General features: G+C 49.5%; 1 protein-coding gene across 1 annotated transcript in view; it reads right to left on the bottom strand.

Moving 5' to 3' along the window:
• The window catches only part of LOC144671431 (estrogen-related receptor gamma-like), a 58,096-nt gene that overhangs the window by 15,126 nt on the left and 20,849 nt on the right, over positions 1 to 22,121 (bottom strand). Inside the window, exons 3-4 of the mRNA XM_078533333.1 lie at positions 20,984 to 21,094; positions 19,951 to 20,112 (exon numbers count right to left, since the gene is read on the bottom strand). Of these exons, the coding sequence (XP_078389459.1) occupies positions 19,951 to 20,112; positions 20,984 to 21,094 (273 nt within the window). The remainder of the gene's footprint in view (positions 1 to 19,950; positions 20,113 to 20,983; positions 21,095 to 22,121) is intronic.

Raw genomic sequence — 22,121 nt, 5'->3', positions numbered from 1 at the left:
GTAGGGAGAAAGTTTAGGGGTTGTGGGGGGGGCAAAGACTGGGGGCAAGGAAGGTGCATGGGGTTGGGGAAAGGAGTCGGGTGAGAGCAAAGGTAAAGAGGGGAGAAGAAGGGGAGTTGGGAGAGATGGAGGTGGGGGTGGGGATTGTTGGAGTGAGGGGGAAGGGCGGAGAGGGGGTGGGGATTGTTGGAGTGAGGGGGAAGGGCGGAGAGGGGGTGGGGATTGTTGGAGTGAGGGGGAAGGGCGGAGAGGGGGTGGGGATTGTTGGAGTGAGGGGGAAGGGCGGAGAGGGGGTGGGGATTGTTGGAGTGAGGGGGAAGGGCGGAGAGGGGGTGGGGATTGTTGGAGTGAGGGAGAAGGGCGGAGAGGGGGTGGGGATTGTTGGAGTGAGGGGGAAGGGCGGAGAGGGGGTGGGGATTGTTGGAGTGTGGGGGAAGGGCGGAGAGGGGGTGGGGATTGTTGGAGTGAGGGGGAAGGGCGGAGAGGGGGTGGGGATTGTTGGAGTGAGGGGGAAGGGCGGAGAGGGGGTGGGGAAGGGTGGAAAATGTCGGGGCCAAGGGAGTGGCTGAATTCTGATGTATATTTTTTTCTGAAAATGAAAACTGATTGAAAATTTGGATAGAAAATCTTTCTACATCAAAAGCCCCTCATTAACTTTCACCATTTAATGTACAGAAACTCAACAACTCAACAGCTCGGAGGATCAAAATGCGGATTTGGCATTTTTAGGCTGGTGAGGAGCGGCGAGAACTGCCTGAAGCATTGACCACTGACAGCTGCATTCAAGTCAAACTGACCTCCACATGACAGCTTTCATTCAGCTCCATCATTATAACTACTGGGCTGAGGAATCCTGTAAGAGGGAGATTGAATGATGCAGATCACTTTCATTACTTGTTATTGGAGATTTCTATCTGGACGACACCTCTGCCTCTGGGTCCCAAGTGACTCTTATTTTCATTTTTTTTAGCTGATTAATACAAAACAGGGTTTAGAAAACATTAATTAACAGATAGTAATCAGCAGGTCGATAGGAAGGAGATCAGAAGAGACAAACTATGTCAGGGAGTAAGGTCCTTCACAGGCATTAAAGTTTCTGATGTCAAAGCTTTAATCTCTCTCAACTCACTGTGTGAATGCACACGTATATTCACACAGGCACACACTCAGACACACACAGTGTCTCACACACACACACACACTCACACTTACACACAGTGTCTCACACACACACACTCAGAAACACACAGTGTCACACACAAACACACTCACACATACACAGTGTCACACACACACACTCAGACACACACAGTGTCTCGCACATACACTCACACTCACACACACACACAGTGTCACACACACACACACTCACACTCACACACACACACAGTGTCACACACACACACACTCAGACACACACAGTGTCACACTCACACATACACTCACACACACACACACACTCACAGACACACACAGTGTCACACTCACACATACACTCACACTCACACATACACACAGTGTCACACACACACAAACACACACACACACAAGGCCGAAGTTTCGGTTTGTCGGGCAGGCTCGGTCGATGGGGAAATGAGCCACTGCCACAATTGGCCCCCGGCTGAGATTTCACACTGGTGCCAGTTAAGGCCCCACCCAGCATGAAACACGTCTCCCCGCTGGTTGAGAAGGGCTGAGCGAGAATGGGGAACTGCCAGTCGCCGGGTCCTCTGGTAACCCAGCAGCTGGTTTTAAAACAGCACAGGCTGCCCCTTGGAGGCTGCTACACGAGATCCTCTTCCGGTTCTCGTTACTTAATGTGATGGAGTCCAGTGCGGCTGGAGACACCAGGCAGGAGGGCAGGCCAAGTGGGCACTCAGCACCCCCCAGGTTTTCGGCTGAGTGCCTCGCGGTCCTGCTGGAGGAGGTGGCTGCCAGGTGGGACACGCTTGTCCCGGAGTTGGGAGGAGGTGACCACCACACCTCACCAAGAGGGCACAGGAGGAGGTGGCAGCACAGGTTAGCAGCCATGAGGTGGTGCAGTGCACATGGGTGCAGTGCTGGAAGAGGTTCAATGACCTGCTGTTGCTCGGGAAGGGTGAGGACCCTGTGGTATGGGTCAGTGTGTTGAAGTGTTAAGGTGTAGCTGTCCACCCCGTGGAGCTCAGGCCTGTTACAGTCTGTGTGCCAACTGTCACTGACACTGGAGCTGGCCAAGGGGGTGAGCCCTGGCTGCTTGAACTGAGTGTCTGGCGGGTCGAGGGCCACGACTCGGATGTGCCCTGCGAGGTGTTCCTCAGCTGGGGTTGGCCAGGCTGCAATGGGGCTGCAGGTAGAGAGTGAACTCATCAATGCTCCTCTGTCCTTTCAGGAGAAGATGAGCCATAACCAATCAGAGAGGGTCACAGACGGGTGGAAGCCCCACCCACCCTGCTGCTGCTCAGCCGATTGGAGCAGAGCGCCCTGGAGCTGGAGAACTGGCCCTCTCCCCGTGCAGCCGGGCATGGAGAGGCGGGGGTACCAGGCGAAGGTCAGAGTGCAGGGCACAGAGGTGAGAGTTTCGGACTGTGCAACACTCCAGTGTAGTCTCTCCATTGATGGGAGCCTCAAACCTGGAGTCCCCATTGATCATTGAGAGACAAGGGCACCATGATGCAGATCTCCACTGTCTCACCAGGGTGCCTGGCACACACAGGGACAGTGTGATGACTTTAACTAATGACATGTCCTATTCTCCCTTTTAGATTCCCCAGTACGCACTCGCTCTCTGGACCCCGAAGGGGAACTCCTGACACTGGAGGATCACCAGGCTACATTTGCACCTGCATCACACCCGCTCTCTGAACCAGACACCAACGCAGATGCCAGCACCTCAGTGGGCATTAGATTGGCAGCTAGAATGTTGGTGCACAGCGGTGAGGGCATTTCACACTCACTTGAGGAGCAGGCAGAGGCAGAGGCCCAAGATGCCGGCAGTCAGAGGGCTGCTGGAGACCAGGACGATGCTGAGTCAAAGGCTGATGATGAGCCTCTGGCGTCGTCCATTAGGTGACAGATGCTGGATGTCCAGCGGGATGTGTGGGAGGGTCTGGCGGAGATACATGAGGGTCTGTGTGCCATAGTCCCCATTCTGGAGGTGTCCATGCGGAGCATGAGGACTGCATTGACCCCTATGGCCAAACCCACTGCCTCCTCCATTGAGAGAGTGGCGACTCTCATGGAGAGGCAGCTCCAGGGACAGAATCAGGGGTTCCTGGGGTTGCGCTCGGACCTTCAACCCTCACAGCGGCAATGACCTCAGGTGGTCAGTGCCAGTGTGGGAGATGAATGAGGTACTCTGCCTCTCTGGAGGGTATCTAGGTCTGACTCCACACCCTCAGTGTTCTCCTCACCAGCTCCTCTTCTGATTCACCACTGGATCCATCCTCTGAGGCCTGTGGAGCTGCCTCAAGATCCTCTTCCTCCAGTGGGTCCCCCCTTGCCAGTGCCAGATTGTGGAGAGTGCAGCATTCAACCACTATCAGTGACACCCACTCTGGGGGGTATTGGAGTCCTCGTCCTGAACGGTCCAGGGATCAGAAGCACATCTTTAAAAGACCTGTGGTCCTCTCTACCATCGCCCTTGTGGGAGCATGACTCATACTGTAACGCTGCTCTGCCTGTTCTTGGGTGGCAGAGAGGCATCATGAGCCACCTTTTCAACAGATAGCCCTTGTCACCCAGCAGCCATCCATCCAGCCGGGCTGGAGCACTGAAGAGTCTCAGCACCTGGGAGTGTCTCAGGATGTAAGCGTCATGGGAGCTGCCTGGGTACCTTGCACAGACTTGTAGAATCAGCATCCTGTGGTCACACACTATCTACACGTTCATGGAGTGGGAGCCCTTCCTGTTGACGAAGGCACCCGGCTGACCCGCTGGGGCCTTGATGGCCACATGTGTACAGTCTATAGCACCCTGGACACGGGGGAAGCCAGCAATGGCCGTGAAGCCTCTGGCTCACTCAGCCTGACTGGCCTCGTCCATACGGTAAAGAATAAAGGTCAGTACCCGCCTGAACAGAGCGTCTGTCACCAGTTTGACACAACTGTGGACAGCTGATTGGGAGACTCTACACAGATCCCCCACTGAGCCCTGGAAAGAGCTGGAGGCATAGGAGTTGAGGGCCACTGTGACCTTCAGAGCCACTGGCATGGGGTGTCCACCCACACAGTCGGAGCTGATCTCAGGGCCGATCATCTGACAGATGGAGGTCACTGTCTCCCTGGAGAGACGGAGCCTCCTTTGGCATTGCACCTCAGACATATTGAGGTAGCTGCATTGCCGCCTGTAAACCCTGGCAGCAGGATAGTGGTGTTTTCTGTGGCCCCTTCCGCCTTGAACTACCTGCTGACCCTGTGCCCCTTGTGCCTGCGCCTCTCCTCCCACAGGTCCCTCCCCTGGAAGCTGCATTGGGACACCCGGCCTCCTCTCCCTTCTGCCCCTCTCTCCCTCCTCAGAGGAGGTGCCCCAGCGGAGACCACAATCCCCATTCCCAGGGTAACAGGAGGCTGTCTGATACCTGGAAGGGTCCACACGGTCTGAATCCTCCAGGGGCCTTGGAGACACCAATAAATCCTGGAATGGAGCCTGGAAATGCTAAGAATAAAGCTCAGAACAGAGATGAAGCTGTCAAGTTCAAATAAGCAACCAGCAGCAAACTATCCCCTAAACTCCTCACTCCTCACACTGGCAATGCTGCTGACCCTTTTTATCCCGCCCTTGGGTGAAGTTTAGCAAATTATTCACTGTCCGCCTGCCTGTTTTGCCCGTGCGACATCTCACAGGGAATGTAAAATGCAGCTGAATTGGCTTTTTAATGGCCTTGTAATTGTTGGCGGGTGTGATTCGGGCTCCCAGGTGCTGGTGGTTGGGCCTGGGCGCAGCCGTAAACAGTCGGCTGCCCACCATCGGGCCCTGCCCGCGATCGAGAGGCAGCCAGTGTGAATCGCGCGCTGAAACGCTCAGCGCTGCCTGGGGTGGGGTGAGTGTGGAAGTCTGCGCAGGCGGGCGGGTGACTCAGTGAAAGCTCCCCAAAGGCACAGAGCTCCCTCAGGGAGCTGGAGATTACTGACATTAAAAATAAAGGTTTTAAAATGAAGGTAAACATGTCCCTGTCAGGTGACTCTGTCACATGAGCAGCGACATATTAAAAATGAGATTTAAGCATTTTTATTTTATTTTATTTTTAATTAACATCGGGAACCTCATCCTGCCCCTGGATGAGGTTTCCTCAAAAACCCAAAGGCCGCTTGGCCTTTTCGCCCGCTCACCAACTGTAAGGTTGGACGGGCAAAGAAACATTCACTTCAATGAGTTTATTAATGGGCTTAACAACCCTATTAATTGTCAGTGGGCGCGTTGCTGACTCCTGCGCAGACCCGCCGACCAAAATATCGCGCGGGTGCACGATGGCTTCAGGATGCAGGCTTGATGTCACCGTGAGCTATTTTACACCGGTTCAGGTTGGGCGCAAACCACCCGAGAGAGAAAAATCCTGCCCTCAGTGTCACACACACAGGTATACACACACTCAGATACACTCACACAGTGTCACACACACACACACAGGTATACACACACTCAGATACACTCACACAGTGTCACACACACACACACAGGTATACACACACTCAGATACACTCACACAGTGTCTCACACACGTATACACACACTCAGATACACTCACACAGTGTCACACACACGTATACACACACTCAGATACACTCACACAGTGTCACACACACGTATACACACACTCAGATACACTCACAAAGTGTCTCACACACGTATACACACACTCAGATACACTCACACAGTGTCACACACACACACGTATACACACACTCAGATACACACACAGTGTCACACACACACACACGTATACACACACTCAGATACACTCACACAGTGTCACACACACACACATATACACACACTCAGAAACACTCACACAGTGTCACACACACACACGTATACACACACTCAGATACACTCACACAGTGTCACACACACACACGTATACACACACTCAGATACACTCACACAGTGTCACACACACACACGTATACACACACTCAGATACACTCACACAGTGTCACACACACACACGTATACACACACTCAGATACACTCACACAGTGTCACACACACACATATATACACACACTCAGATACACTCACACAGTGTCACACACACGTATACACACACTCAGATACACTCACACAGTGTCACACAAACACTCAGATACACTCACACAGTGTCACACACACACACACACGTATACACACACTCAGATACACTCACACAGTGTCACACACACACACGTATACACACACTCAGATACACTCACACAGTGTCACACACACACACGTATACACACACTCAGATACACTCACACAGTGTCACACACACACACGTATACACACACTCAGATACACTCACACAGTGTCACGCACACACGTATACACACACTCAGAAACACTCACACAGTGTCACACACACGTATACACACACTCAGATACACTCACACAGTGTCACACACACATATACACGCACTCAGATACACTCACACAGTGTCACACACACACACGTATACACACACTCAGAAACACTCACACAGTGTCACACACACACACGTATACACACACTCAGATACCCTCACACAGTGTCACACACACGCGTATACACACACTCAGATACACTCACACAGTGTCACACACACGTATACACACACTCAGAAACACTCACACAGTGTCACACACATACACGTATACACACACTCAGATACACTCACACAGTGTCACACACACACACGTGTACACACACTCAGATACACTCACACAGTGTCACACACACACACGTATACACACACTCAGATACACTCACACAGTGTCACACACACACGTATACACACACTCAGATACACTCACACAGTGTCACACACACACACGTATACACACACTCAGATACACTCACACAGTGTCACACACACACGGATACACACACTCAGATACACTCACACAGTGTCACACACACACACGTATACACACACTCAGAAACAATCACACAGTGTCACACACACACACGTATACACACAATCAGAAACACTCACACAGTGTCACACACACACACGTATACACACACTCAGATACACTCACACAGTGTCACACACACACACACGTATACACACACTCAGAAACACTCACACAGTGTCACACACACACACGTATACACGCACTCAGATACACTCACACAGTGTCACACACACACGTATACACACACTCAGATACACTCACACAGTGTCACACACACACACATATACACACACTCAGATACACACACAGTGTCACACACACGTATACACACACTCAGATACACTCACACAGTGTCACACACACACGTATACACACACTCAGATACACTCACACAGTGTCACACACACACACGTATACACACACTCAGAAACACTCACACAGTGTCACACACACACGGATACACACACTCAGATACACTCACACAGTGTCACACACACACACGTATACACACACTCAGAAACACTCACACAGTGTCACACACACACGTATACACACACTCAGAAACACTCACACAGTGTCACACACACACACGTATACACGCACTCAGATACACTCACACAGTGTCACACACACACACGTATACACACACTCAGAAACACTCACACAGTGTCACACACACACACGTATACACACAATCAGAAACACTCACACAGTGTCACACACACACACGTATACACACACTCAGATACACTCACACAGTGTCACACACACACACACATATACACACACTCAGAAACACTCACACAGTGTCACACACACACACGTATACACACACTCAGTTACACTCACACAGTGTCACACACACACACGTATACACACACTCAGATACACTCACACAGTGTCACACACACGTATACACACACTCAGATACACTCACACAGTGTCACACACACGTATACACACACTCAGAAACACTCACACAGTGTCACACACACACACGTATACACACACTCAGATACACTCACACAGTGTCACACACACACACGTATACACACACTCAGATACACACACAGTGTCACACACACGTATACACACACTCAGAAACACTCACACAGTGTCACACACACACACGTATACACACACTCAGATACACTCACACAGTGTCACACACACACGTATACACACACTCAGATACACTCACACAGCGTCACACACACACACGTATACACACACTCAGATACACTCACACAGTGTCACACACACACGTATACACACATTCAGAAACACTAACACAGTGTCACATACACACACACACACACACGTATACACACATTCAGATACACTCACACAGCGTCGCACACACACACAGGTATACACACACTCAGAGGCACACACAGTGACACACACACTCACACAGTGTCACATACACACACTCACACAGTGTCACATGCACACACTCACACAGTGTCACGTACACACGCACACACAGTGTCACATACACACACACACACACCCACACACAGTGTCACGTATACACACACACACACACACACAGTGTCACATACACACACACAGTGCCACATACACACAAACACAAAGTGTCACGTACACACACACAGTGTCACGTACACACACACGTGCACACATACTGTGACACACACTCACACAAACAGATACACACACATGATACACACTCTTTCACCCGCAAACACAGACTCACACACTGTCACACTCACAAGTTTATGCTCACACACACACACACAACACTTACGAACACACACTTGTGTTCTCAGTCAAGGCACAGCTACACACACACGCTCAGCTGAGATTGCAGGTTCAGGATCTGATCTGTGCTGAATTTGCCAGGAGGAGCTGTTCTTGAACATCTGTAGGTTAGAGTTCGAGAGAGGAAGTTCTGCCAGGATTCCTGCATCTGGTCCAGTGTCTCTGCTGGAGCCTGTCTCCCATCTCACCCAACACCCAGTTTTATACCCCAGTTGAAGTCAGAATGGGGCAGAGTGTAAAACAGGTATAGATGAGAACCCAATATGTTAAAATTATCCCATGGCTGGTTGCAGATTGGGCTATGATGCCTCCACATCACACATGCATCAGAATTCAGGCCACCCCCTTGCCTCACTACAGCCTTGGTTCAAACATGGACAAAAAAGCCAAAATCCCGAGGTGAGGTGAGAGTAACTGCCCTTGACATCAAGGCAGCATTTGACTGAGTGTGGCATCAAGGAGCCCTGGCAAAACTGGGGTCAATGCGAATCGGGGGAAAGCTCTCCGCTGTTGGAGTCATACCCAGCACAAAGGAAGATGCTTGTGTTTGTTGGAGGTCAGTCATCTCAGCTCCAGGACATCACTGCAGGAGTTCCTCAGTGTAGTGTCCTCGGCCCAACCATCTTCAGCTGCTTCATCAATGACCTTCCTTCCATCATAAGGTCAGAAGTGGGGATGGTCACTCCACTGATGATTGCACAATGTTCACCATCATTCACGACTCCTCAGATACTGAAGCAGTCCATATCCAAATGCAGCAAGACCTGGACAATATCCAGGCTTAGGCTGACAAGTGGCAAGTAACATTCACACCACACAAGTGTCAGGCAATGACCATCCCCAACAAGAGAGAATCCAACCATCGCCCTTGACATTCAATGGCATTACCATCACTGAATCCCCCACTATCAACATCCTGGGGGTTACCATTGACCAGAAACTGAACTGGACTAGCCATATAAATACTGTGGCTACAAGAGCAGGTCAGAGGCTGGGGATCCTGCGATGAGTAACTCACCTCCTGACTCCCCAAAGCCTGTCCACCATCTACAAGGCACAAGTCAGGAGTGTGATGGAATACTCCCCACTTGCCTGGATGAGTGCAGCTCCCACAACACTAAAGAAGCTCGACACCATCCAGGATAAAGCAGCCCCGCTTGATTGACACCACATCCACAAAAATTCACTCCCTCCACCACCGACACACAGTAGCAGCAGTGTTTACCATCTACAAGATGCACTGTAGGAACTCACCAAGGCTCCTTCGACAGCACCTTCCAAACTCATTAACACTACCATCTAGAAAGACAAGGGCAGCAGATAGATGGGAACACCACCACCCGGAAGTTCCCCTCCAAGCCACTCACCATCCTGACTTGGAAATATATCGGCCGTTCCTTCACTGTCGCTGGGTCAAAATCCTGGAACTCCCTCCCTAACAGCACTGTGGGTGTACCTACATCACATGGACTGCAGCGGTTCAAGAAGGCAGCTCACCACCACCTTCTCAAGGGCAGCAAAGGATGGGCAATAAATGCTGGGCCCAGCCAGCGACACCCACATCCCGTGAATGAAGTTGCAGTCAGGGCCGGTATGGACCATTACACAGCTGCTCCCGGGCCCGCCCACTGTGCCTGGCATTTGTGAGTGTGAGTGCGAAGGTTTGTGAGTGTGAGTGTGAGGGTTTGTGAGTGTGAGTGCAAAGGTTTGTGAGTGTGAGTGCGAAGGTTTGTGAGTGTGAGTGCGAAGGTTTGTGAGTGTGAGTGTGAAGGTTTGTGAGTGTGAGTGTGAAGGTTTGTGAGTGTGAGTGCGAAGGTTTGTGAGTGTGAGTGCGAAGGTTTGTGAGTGTGAGTGCGAAGGTTTGTGAGTGTGAGTGTGAAGGTTTGTGAGTGTGAGTGTGAAGGTTTGTGAGTGCGAAGGTTTGTGAGTGTGAGTGCGAAGGTTTGTGAGTGAAGGTCTGTGAGTGTGAAGGTTTGTGAGTGTGAGTGAAGGTTTGTGAGTGTGAGTGCGAAGGTTTGTGAGTGAAGGTTTGTGAGTGTGAAGGTTTGTGAGTGTGAGTGAAGGTTTGTGAGTGTGAGTGTGAAGGTTTGTGAGTGAAGGTTTGTGAGTGTGAGTGCGAAGGTTTGTGAGTGAAGGTTTGTGAGTGTGAAGGTTTGTGAGTGTGAGTGTGAAGGTTTGTGAGTGTGAGTGTGAAGGTTTGTGAGTGTGAGTGTGAAGGTTTGTGAGTGTGAGTGAAGGTTTGTGAGTGTGAGTGCGAAGGTTTGTGAGTGAAGGTCTGTGAGTGTGAAGGTTTGTGAGTGTGAGTGAAGGTTTGTGAGTGTGAGTGCGAAGGTTTGTGAGTGAAGGTTTGTGAGTGTGAAGGTTTGTGAGTGTGAGTGAAGGTTTGTGAGTGTGAGTGCGAAGGTTTGTGAGTGAAGGTTTGTGAGTGTGAAGGTTTGTGAGTGTGAGTGTGAAGGTTTGTGAGTGTGAGTGCGAAGGTTTGTGAGTGTGAGTGCGAAGGTTTGTGAGTGTGAGTGCGAAGGTTTGTGAGTGTGAGTGAGAAGGTTTGTGAGTGTGAGTGCGAAGGTTTGTGAGTGTGAGTGCGAAGGTTTGTGAGTGTGAGTGTGAAGGTTTGTGAGTGTGTGAAGGTTTGTGAGTGTGAGTGTGAGTGTGAAGGTGTGTGAGTGTGAGTGTGAAGGTTTGTGAGTGAGTGTGAAGGTTTGTGAGTGTGAGTGCGAAGGTTTGTGAGTGTGAGTGCGAAGGTTTGTGAGTGTGAGTGTGAAGGTTTGTGAGTGTGAGTGCGAAGGTTTGTGAGTGTGAGTGCGAAGGTTTGTGAGTGTGAGTGCGAAGGTTTGTGAGTGTGAGTGCGAAGGTTTGTGAGTGTGAGTGCGAAGGTTTGTGAGTGTGAGTGCGAAGGTTTGTGAGTGTGAGTGTGAAGGTTTGTGAGTGTGAGTGTGAAGGTTTGTGAGTTTGAGTGCGAAGGTTTGTGAGTGTGAGTGCGAAGGTTTGTGAGTGAAGGTTTGTGAGTGTGAGTGCGAAGGTTTGTGAGTGAAGGTTTGTGAGTGTGAAGGTTTGTGAGTGTGAGTGTGAAGGTTTGTGAGTGTGAGTGCGAAGGTTTGTGAGTGTGAGTGCGAAGGTTTGTGAGTGTGAGTGCGAAGGTTTGTGAGTGTGAGTGAGAAGGTTTGTGAGTGTGAGTGCGAAGGTTTGTGAGTGTGAGTGCGAAGGTTTGTGAGTGTGAGTGTGAAGGTTTGTGAGTGTGTGAAGGTTTGTGAGTGTGAGTGTGAGTGTGAAGGTGTGTGAGTGTGAGTGTGAAGGTTTGTGAGTGAGTGTGAAGGTTTGTGAGTGTGAGTGCGAAGGTTTGTGAGTGTGAGTGCGAAGGTTTGTGAGTGTGAGTGTGAAGGTTTGTGAGTGTGAGTGCGAAGGTTTGTGAGTGTGAGTGCGAAGGTTTGTGAGTGTGAGTGCGAAGGTTTGTGAGTGTGAGTGCGAAGGTTTGTGAGTGTGAGTGCGAAGGTTTGTGAGTGTGAGTGCGAAGGTTTGTGAGTGTGAGTGTGAAGGTTTGTGAGTGTGAGTGTGAAGGTTTGTGAGTTTGAGTGCGAAGGTTTGTGAGTGTGAGTGCGAAGGTTTGTGAGTGTGAGTGTGAGGGTTTGTGAGTGTGAGAGTGAAGGTTTGTGAGTGAGTGTGAAGGTGTGTGAGTGTGAGTGTGAAGGTTTGTGAGTGTGAGTGTGAGGGTTTGTGAGTGTGAGGGGATGAATGTACCTCTGTTAAAGACAGGAACGGGCTTAAATTGTGATGCCTCATTTATGGAATAGTTGACTGAAAGTGTGGGTTCTCTGGGACCAGGAATCATGGAAAACTGAGAAAAGAGGAGGAGCCAAAAACAAATGGACCTGATCCCAGTGACATTGTGCAGGGAGATGCTACCAGCTCCTAGAAACAAATCGATCACAGCCACACAGCCTTCACATTCAGACACTTCATTCATTTCCACTTAGTGAGGCACTTTCAGTTTGAATTATTTGTATCAGATAGACAGAGAGCAATTTCCATTACCAATGGCAAACCCTTTTATTATCTGTGTTTGGAAGCCCAGCTAAAAGGTTTGGGGAAACCAAACACCCAAATTGGAAAAGATCATAGAGAGGGACAGAGAAATCAGATTGTGGAGAGTTAGTGGCGCCAAACTGTGGATGGTCAGAGACTGGGCACCGTGTTGTGGATGGTCAGAGACTGGGCACTGAGCTGTGGATGGTCCGAGACTGGGCACCGAGCTGTGGATGTTCAGAGACTGTTCAGGGAGGTGTCAGCTGTGGCTCAGTGCATAGCACCCTCGCCTTTGAATCAGAGGGTTGTGGGTTCATGTCCCACTCCCGGAAACCAAGAACTGTGATTGTACTCGAAAGAGTTGCAATCTGTGACTGTTGATAACTCGAAAGAGTTTCCCATGCCAACAGGTTGACTGTCAAACAGTTGCATGAATTGCACTTTAAATCCCCCCGAGCTGTGGATGTTCAGAGACTGGGCACCGAGCTGTGGATGGTCAGAGACTGAGCACCGAGCTGTGGATGGTCAGAGACTGACCACCGAGCTGTGGATGGTCAGAGACTGACCACCGAGCTGTGGATGGTCAGAGACTGGGCACCGAGCTGTGGATGGTCAGAGACTGACCACCGAGCTGTGGATGGTCAGAGACTGAGCACCGAGCTGTGGATGGTCAGAGACTGGGCACCGAGCTGTGGATGGTCAGAGACTGAGTGGGGAGTGGACCCCATTTTGGCATCCTGCAAAATAATAAATTTGGAAAACAGAAAGATGTGGGGTGAAGGGTAGGGGTTGGGGTGTGAGGGAGGTTGGAGAGGGGATGTGGGGTGAAGGGTAGGGGTTGGGGTGTGGGGGAGGTTGGAGAGGTGATGTGGGGTGAAGGGTAGGGGTTGGGGTGTGGGGGAGGTTGGAGGTGAGATGTGGGGTGAAGGGTAGGGGTTGGGGTGTGAGGGGGGTTGGAGAGGAGATGTGGGGTGAAGGGTAGGGGTTGGGGTGTGAGGGGGGTTGGAGAGGGGACGTGGGGTGAAGGGTAGGGGTTGGGGTGTGAGGGAGGTTGGAGAGGAGATGTGGGGTGAAGGACAGGGGTTGGAGAGGAGATGTGGGGTGAAGGACAGGGGTTGAGGTGTGAGGGAGGTTGGAGAGGAGATGTGGGGTGAAGGGTAGGGGTTGGGGTGTGAGGGGGGTTGGAGAGGGGACGTGGGGTGAAGGGTAGGGGTTGGGGTGTGAGGGAGGTTGGAGAGGAGATGTGGGGTGAAGGACAGGGGTTGGAGAGGAGATGTGGGGTGAAGGACAGGGGTTGAGGTGTGAGGGAGGTTGGAGAGGAGATGTGGGGTGAAGGGTAGGGGTTGGGGTGTGAGGGAGTTTGGAGAGGGGATGTGGGGTGAAGGTTAGGGGTTGGGGTGTGAGGGAGGTTGGACAGGGGATGTGGGGTGAAGCGTAGGGGTTGGGGTGTGAGGGAGGTTGGAGAGGGGATGTGGTGTGGGAAATGAGGAGGGAGTGAGTATCTGGTTGGTGAAGGGGTGGGGGAATGGGAGGAAGCAGGGAAGGGGGTGGGAGGAGGAGCAGCGGAGGGAGTGGGGAGCAGCTGAGGGTTGAGGAGGGGCTGAGCAGGGGTTGAGGGATGAGGGTTGAGGAGGGGGTGAGGGTTGAGGAGGGGCTGAGCAGGGGGTGAGGGTGAGGGTTGAGGAGAGGGTGAGGATTAAGAAGGGGCTGAGCTGGGAGGTGAGCATTGAGAAGGGGGTGAGGAAGCAGTGAAAAGGGGTGGGGTTTGAGGATGGGACGAGCGGAGGTAAGGGTTGAAGAAGAGGTGACAGGAGGAGGGGTGAGGGTTGAGGAGGGGTGAGGGGTTAAGGAGTCACTCTCTCAGAGAATATTGGATGGGGATCAGGTTTATCTGTGATCCTCCTATGGTTGAATATCTTACCAACATTTCACTATCTGAACAAAGTTTGTTTGAGGAAACAAACTATAGCCGAAATTTGTAAAAGCTGATTTACAGTCAACACCCTCAGAAGGAGCAAGAAATGTTTGAGGAGAAGCAGGAAAGAAAATTAAAAAGAAAATCTAGATCAAGTAAACCGTTAAAGATCGATAGGGCTGTTGTGTTTTTATAATGACATAAAAGCACAAATCAGCCATGAGGAATTGGGGAAACACGTTGTGGGTTTATCTATTTAAACTATACACATGAGAACAAATGTAATGTACAGAAAGCTTCAAACATCAGCAGCAGAACTGTTTGCGCTCATAGGCTAAAGTGAAACTGAAACTGGATCATATGACAAACTATCCCTCTAGTGATGTCATGCTGCAATCCCTTAAAGGCATATTACAACATCCCCCTTTCTTTTTAAAGATACTATCCCCTTTTCCAAAGAAGTGTAACTATTTACAATACATGTTCATGTTTAGTTACCACTACCTAAGTGTATAGGACTGGTGCATCAGTGAGTCTCTAAAGCGTAGACCTAATCTGCTGGTCTGGCCAGATCTTGTCATAGTAACTTCCTCATCTGAAGATTTCTTTAATTGCTCACAGTGAGCTGTGGGATTGTCATTCTTGTTCCTGGTTTCATTTGGGATCTTGTCCTCGATGCAATAGGACTGTACGGTGGTTGAGGATCTGGAATGGATCTGATTTGTCCTCGGATACACCTCACTGTTGCACCTTTCTGTGTAATGGCTTCATGGGGCCTTGGTTCTGAACAAATCCCTGTCACCTTGGCTGGTTGCCTTGAACCTTCTGTGGGATCCTGGATGGGAACTTGTTGTCCCAACTGTAAACTTGGCAATTCTTTACCTGCATTTTTATTGTGCACAATGCTCATCTTCTCTTGCAGTTTTAAAAGTTTCTCTCTAGTTTCTGAGAGAGTAGAATGGGTAAGAGTAGGTGCATACCTGCTTTGGTATGCACTGGTCTGACAAACATGAGCTCTGCCAGTGATGCAATAGTTGCAGTTAAAGGTGTTGCTCTCAGATGTAACATTGCAAGGTGTAGATCTTACTTGGTCTGTCTACATTTGAGAATTAGGGATTTCACAGTGAAATCATTCATTCAGCTAGACCGTTAGATCTGGGATAATGAGAAGAAGAAGTAGTGTAATCAATATACCACTTCTCACATATATCCTGAAACGGCTTACGAATAAATTGCAGACCATTATCTGTAACGACCTCCCCTAGACCCACCAAATAAACTGAAAATAGCACTTAGAGTGTGCTTGACATTTTGTGCAATTGTCGAATAATGGGGTACTTGGTAAAGTAATCGATAATGACGATGAGTCAGTGCAATGGACATGAAAGAGTTTGGATACAATTTTGGACCAAGGATGGGTAGGGACTTCATGCGGAATCAATGGTTCTTTGTGCTGACTTGGCGTATGTCCTTGACATATGTCAAGTGCCTCACACCTCTTTACAATGACTTCAATGTCATTGTTCATACCTGGCCAATAGACTGTCTCCCTTGCAAGTCTTCTCATCCAAACTGTGCCCATATGTGAGTGATGAAGTTGTTGAAGAATATCAGGTCATAAATATTCCGGTATGATGACCTGTCTGCTTTAAAAATTACTCCCTGGGAGATGCCTAGCTCGTCCTGGTAAAGCCAAAATTGTCTCACACATTCACGGACATGCTGAATTGAATCAGGCCATCCTTCAGTGATAGTTTTCCGCAATTTCTGTAGTGTGGAATCTTTTGCCATTTATCCTTGTAGCTGCTGACATTTGCCTAGTGCAAATTGTACCAGATCAGTTGACGGACTTGCAATCTCCTGCAAGTGTAATATTGTAGCTCCCTTGAAACTGCCAATTTTGTCAAAACAGTCTAGATATTTCGATGTTAGAACATGATCTGAGGCAATAAGAGTAATTTCTGAGGTTGATCTGCCTTGTGATGCCCGTCGAATTCCATGGATTGTCGCTAGTCGTTCCATCCTCTGTCATTGAACTACAGGATGCAGATGATGCTTGTGTCTGCGCATACTCAGAGACCGAGCTCCAAACCATCGTCAACACCTTCACCGAAGTTTACGAGAGTATGGGCTTTGCACTAAACATCTGTAAGACAAAGGTTCTGTACGGACCTGCCCACTCCACACTGCACTGCTGCCCCACCACCCTCCACCCAGCCCCTAAGTTATCAAAGTCCACAACGAGGCCTTGGTAAACGTAGACCAATTTCCGTACCTTGGAAGCCCACTGTCAATAAGGGCACACACTGATGACGAGGTTCAACACCGCCTTCAGTGTGCCAGCACAGCCTTCAGCTGCCTGAGGATGGGAGTGTTTGAAGACCAGGACTTCAAACCACCAAGCTCACGGTCTAGAGAGCTTTAGTGATACCCGCCCTCCTATATGGCTCAGAGATGTGGACTGTGTACAGCAGGCACCTCAAAGCTCTGGAGAAGTCCCACCAGCGCTGCCTCCCCAAGATCCTGCAAATCCACTGGCAGGATAGGCACACCAAGGTCAGTGTTCTCACTCAGGCCATCATCCCCAGCATTGAAGCATTGACCACACTCGATCAGCTCCGCTGGGCAGGTCACATCATCCACATGCCTGACACGAGACTCTCGAAACAAACACTCTACTCAGAGCTTTGACACAGCAAGTGAGGTCCAAGAGGGCAGAGGAAACGCTTCAAGGACACCCTCAAAGCAGAAAAGAAAATTAAAAAGAAAATTTAGAACATGTTAGCTGTTTAAGATTTACAGGACTAATTTGTGAAATACACAATGCAGGAAATATGAATATCTCCCCTTGACATTCAATGGCATTACCATTGCTGAATCCCCCACTATCAACACCCTGGGGGTTACCAATGACCCGAAACTGAACTGGACTAGCCACATAAATACTGTAGCTACAAGAATAGCTCTGAGAGTGGAAATTCTGAGTGAGTAACTCACCTCCTGACTCTCCAAAGTCTGCCCACGATCTACAAGGCACAGATCAGAAGTGTGATGGAATCCACTTGCCTGGATGAGTGCAGTTCCCACAACACACAAGAAGCTCGACACCATCCAGGACAAAGCAGCCCACTTGATTGCCACCCCATCCACCACCGACACATAGGGCAGCAGTGTGTGTACCATCTACAAGATGCACTGCAGCAACTCACTAAACCTCCTTCAACAGTACCTTCCAAATCTGCAACCTCTACCACCTAGAAGGACAAGGGCAGCAGATGCATGGGAACACCACCACCTGCAAATTCCCCTCCAAGCCACGCACCATCCTGACTTGGAAATATATCGGCCGTTCCTTCACTGTTGCTGGGTCAAAATCCCGGAACTCCCTCCCCAACAGCACTGTGGGTGTACCTGCAGCAGATGGACTGCAGCAGTTCAAGAAGGCGGCTCACCACCACCTTCATACAGACAATTAAGGATGTGCAATAAATGCTGGCCCAGCCAGAGACCCTCATATCCCAAAAACACATTTTAAAAAGCCAGTTTGTACTAGTTCTAATTCCCACTCTCCCAACACCCCAGGGTTTGAACTGATTCCCAACATTTCTTCAATATTTGTGCAGTGACTGTGGAGAAACATTCTTCTGATGGTGATAATTTATTGGTGAGTTGGGAGGCCAATTGATTACATTTCACTGTCTGACTTATCACTTTGTTTAATTCCCTATGCAACAGCCCACAAACACTCACATGGAACTCACACACACTCGTACATCAACACACATTTACACGCATTCTCATGCCTACACTCACACATAGACTCACAAGTAAACTATGCAAATACACACACTCAAGCAAACACACACACAGATAAACACACTGACACATACAGACACACTGACACACACACACACAAACTCTAACACACACACACACACACACAACAGCAATATATAGCACCTTTAACATACTACAATGCCCCAAAGAACTTCACAGGAGCACTATAAAATAAAGTATGACACTGAGCCACATAAGAGATATTAGGGCAGGTGACCAAAAGCTTGGTCAAAGAGTTAATTTTAAAGTATTTTCTTAAAGGAGAAAAGATAGAGAGGCAAAGAGGTTTAGGGAGGGAATTCCAGAGCCTGGGGCCCAGGCAATGGTGGACAGATTAAAATCGGGGTTGCACAAGAGGCCAGAATTAGAGGAGTGTAGCTATATCGGAGGATTGTGGCCAAGGCTGGAGGAGATTACAGAGATAGGGAGGATCAAGACCATGGATGGATTTAGAATCAAGGGGTTGTCTGACCAGGAGCCAATGTACGTCAGTGAGCACAGGGGTGATAGGGGAATGGGGCTTTGCACAAGATGGGACATGGTCAGCAAAGTTATGGATGATCTCAAGTTTATACACGTTAGAAAGAGGAAGACCAGCCAAGAGTGTATCGGAATAGTTAAATCTAGAACAACACCAACACTTACACTTACTCACTCACATTTACACATGTTTACACACTCACAATCGCTCACACTCACACACGCTTACACACACACTCGCTCACATCACACTTGCTCACACACTCGCTCACACTCACACACAAATGGGCACATACTTGTTCACACTCACACTCACTCACACACACACAAACGGGCACATACTTGTTCACACTCACACTCACTCACATCACACTTGCTCACACACTCACTCACACACACACACACAAACGGGCACATACTTGTTCACACTCACACTCGCTCACATTCACACTTGCTCACACACTCGCTCACACTTACTCACACACACACACAAACGGGCACATACTTGTTCACACTCAATCACATTTACACTTGCTCACACACTCGCTCACACTCTCACACACACACACACACAAACGGGCACATACTTGTTCACACTCACACTCGCTCACATCACACTTACTCACACACTTGCTCACACTCACTCACACACACACACAAACGGGCACATACTTGTTCACACTCACACTCACTCACATTCACACTTGCTCACACACTCGCTCACACTCACTCACACACACACACAAACGGGCACATACTTGTTCACACTCACACTTGCTTAAAGATGTGGGAGGATCATGGTGACCCCCACGATTTCCGTTCAGTGGGGTTATTGGTACCTGGGATATGTTTAGCCCAGCTAATGACAATGACTAGTTCTCTGTCTGCCAGGTCACAGAGCGTTGTGAGGACTTTGACATCACTCTCAGGGGTTGTTGGGTCAGCCATAGCGAAGAGCTTGTCTGGTTCCACCAATAGGAGATGGGAGACAATTTTATTCCCTGGAAGAAAAAATAAAGTTTTGAAATGATGAGCTGACTCCCAGTGACTCTGATTGTTGGATATTCATTAGCTCAGTCAGGTACCAATGAAAGCTCATAGTCTGTCGGATTACCCCCATTACCCTTCAACCCTCACCGCCCTCTGACCCTCATTACCCTTCAACCCTCACTGCCCTACGGCTCTCACTGCCCTTTGACCCTCACCACCTTCCAACCCTCGCCACCCTCTGACCCTCACTGCACACTGACTCTCACTGCCCTCCAACTTTCACTGCCCTTTGACCCTCAGTGTCCTCCGACCTTCACCGCCTGTTGACCATCACCGCCCTCCGACCGTCAGTGCCCTTTGACCCTCACTGCCCCCTGACCTTCACCATGCTCTGGCCCTCACAATATTCAGACCCTCCCTCAACCCCACCACCCTGCGACTCACCTGACCCCTCTTTCTCCCCTGACCTCATGTCTCCCTGTGAGTGAACTATTTGCCCAGCATTATTTCAATTCCCTTTATGAAATGTTTGTTTTATCAGTTGGGTTATTTGAGCTGGTTGCTTCTTTCATTGGCCAAGTGAAGGAAAGTGTGAGGAGAGAGCAGTGCAGTGGGATTAGCTTCGGAGTGCTTCAATAAAGGGCCAGCACAGAGATGGTGGGCTGAATGGCCTCCTGCTGCTGTGCCTGTATATTTCAAAGACAATTCAGCAGAAAACCTCCTACGACCTCATTTCCACTCCAGGCAGTTTTGAATTTGGTGAATGCAGTGACTCCTGCCCGAGCACAATGCTGATAGAGAGAGTTTTCACCCATCACCTCGCACGGTTCCTTCACCTGGACTGACACAGTCGGCTGAGCAATAAGGAGCCTCGGCCGCTACCTGATTTTTTGCTGGGTTGACAACACTGTGAGTTCAGGTATCCAACACCTGCCTCCTCAAACCGTCGCTTGTACTTCTGTCGGCCACCCCTCACACGATCCAGGCGCACACCTTTGGGGCAAGAAAACAACAGACACCGCAGCCAATAAATGCACAGCAAGATCCCACCAACTGTAAAGTCACTTAATCACCAGTTTATCTATTGTTGCTGATGCCATTAACAGGAGAAATGTTGACCCACACACTGACAACACATATCCATTTTCTTCATGTGGGTGTCAAGGGACATTTCACATGCAACAAATAGGGAGGCAGGATGTTAATTTAATACTTCGCCCATCGCTATAACACAGCTATACACCACACCCATTACCGTAACACTCTGATATACACCACACCCCTCACCGTAACACTCTGATATACACCACACCCATCACCGTAACACTCTGATATACCCTACACCCATTAGCGTAACACTCTGATATACACCACACCCATTACCGTAACACTCTGATATACACCACACCCCTCACCGTATCACTCTGATATACACCACACCCATCACCGTAACACTCTGATATACCCTACACCCATTAGCGTAACACTCTGATATACACCACACCCATTACCGTAACACTCTGATATACACCACACCCATTAGCGTAACACTCTGATATACCCCACACCCATTACCGTAACACTCTGATATACACCACACCCATTACCGTAACACTCTGATATAACCCACACCCATTAGCGTAACACTCTGATATACACCACACCCATTACCGTAACACTCTGATATACCCCACACCCCTCACCGTAACACTCTGATATACACCACACCCATTACCGTAACACTCTGACATACACCACACCCATTACCGTAACACTCTGATATACAACACACACATTACCGTAACACTCTGATATACACCACACCCATTACCGTAACACTCTGATATACCCCACAGCCCTCACCGTAACACTCTGATATACACCACACCCATTACCGTAACACTCTGACATACACCACACCCATTACCGTAACACTCTGATATACACCACACCCCTCACTGTAACACTCTGATATACACCACACCCATTACCGTAACACTCTGATATACACCACACGCAT

This window comes from Cetorhinus maximus, chromosome 32 (genome assembly GCF_964194155.1).
Source record: "Cetorhinus maximus chromosome 32, sCetMax3.hap1.1, whole genome shotgun sequence".
Classification (NCBI taxonomy): domain Eukaryota; kingdom Metazoa; phylum Chordata; class Chondrichthyes; order Lamniformes; family Cetorhinidae; genus Cetorhinus; species Cetorhinus maximus.
Note: the sequence above shows the minus strand (reverse complement) of the source record. Positions and strands in the feature narration are given on the sequence as shown.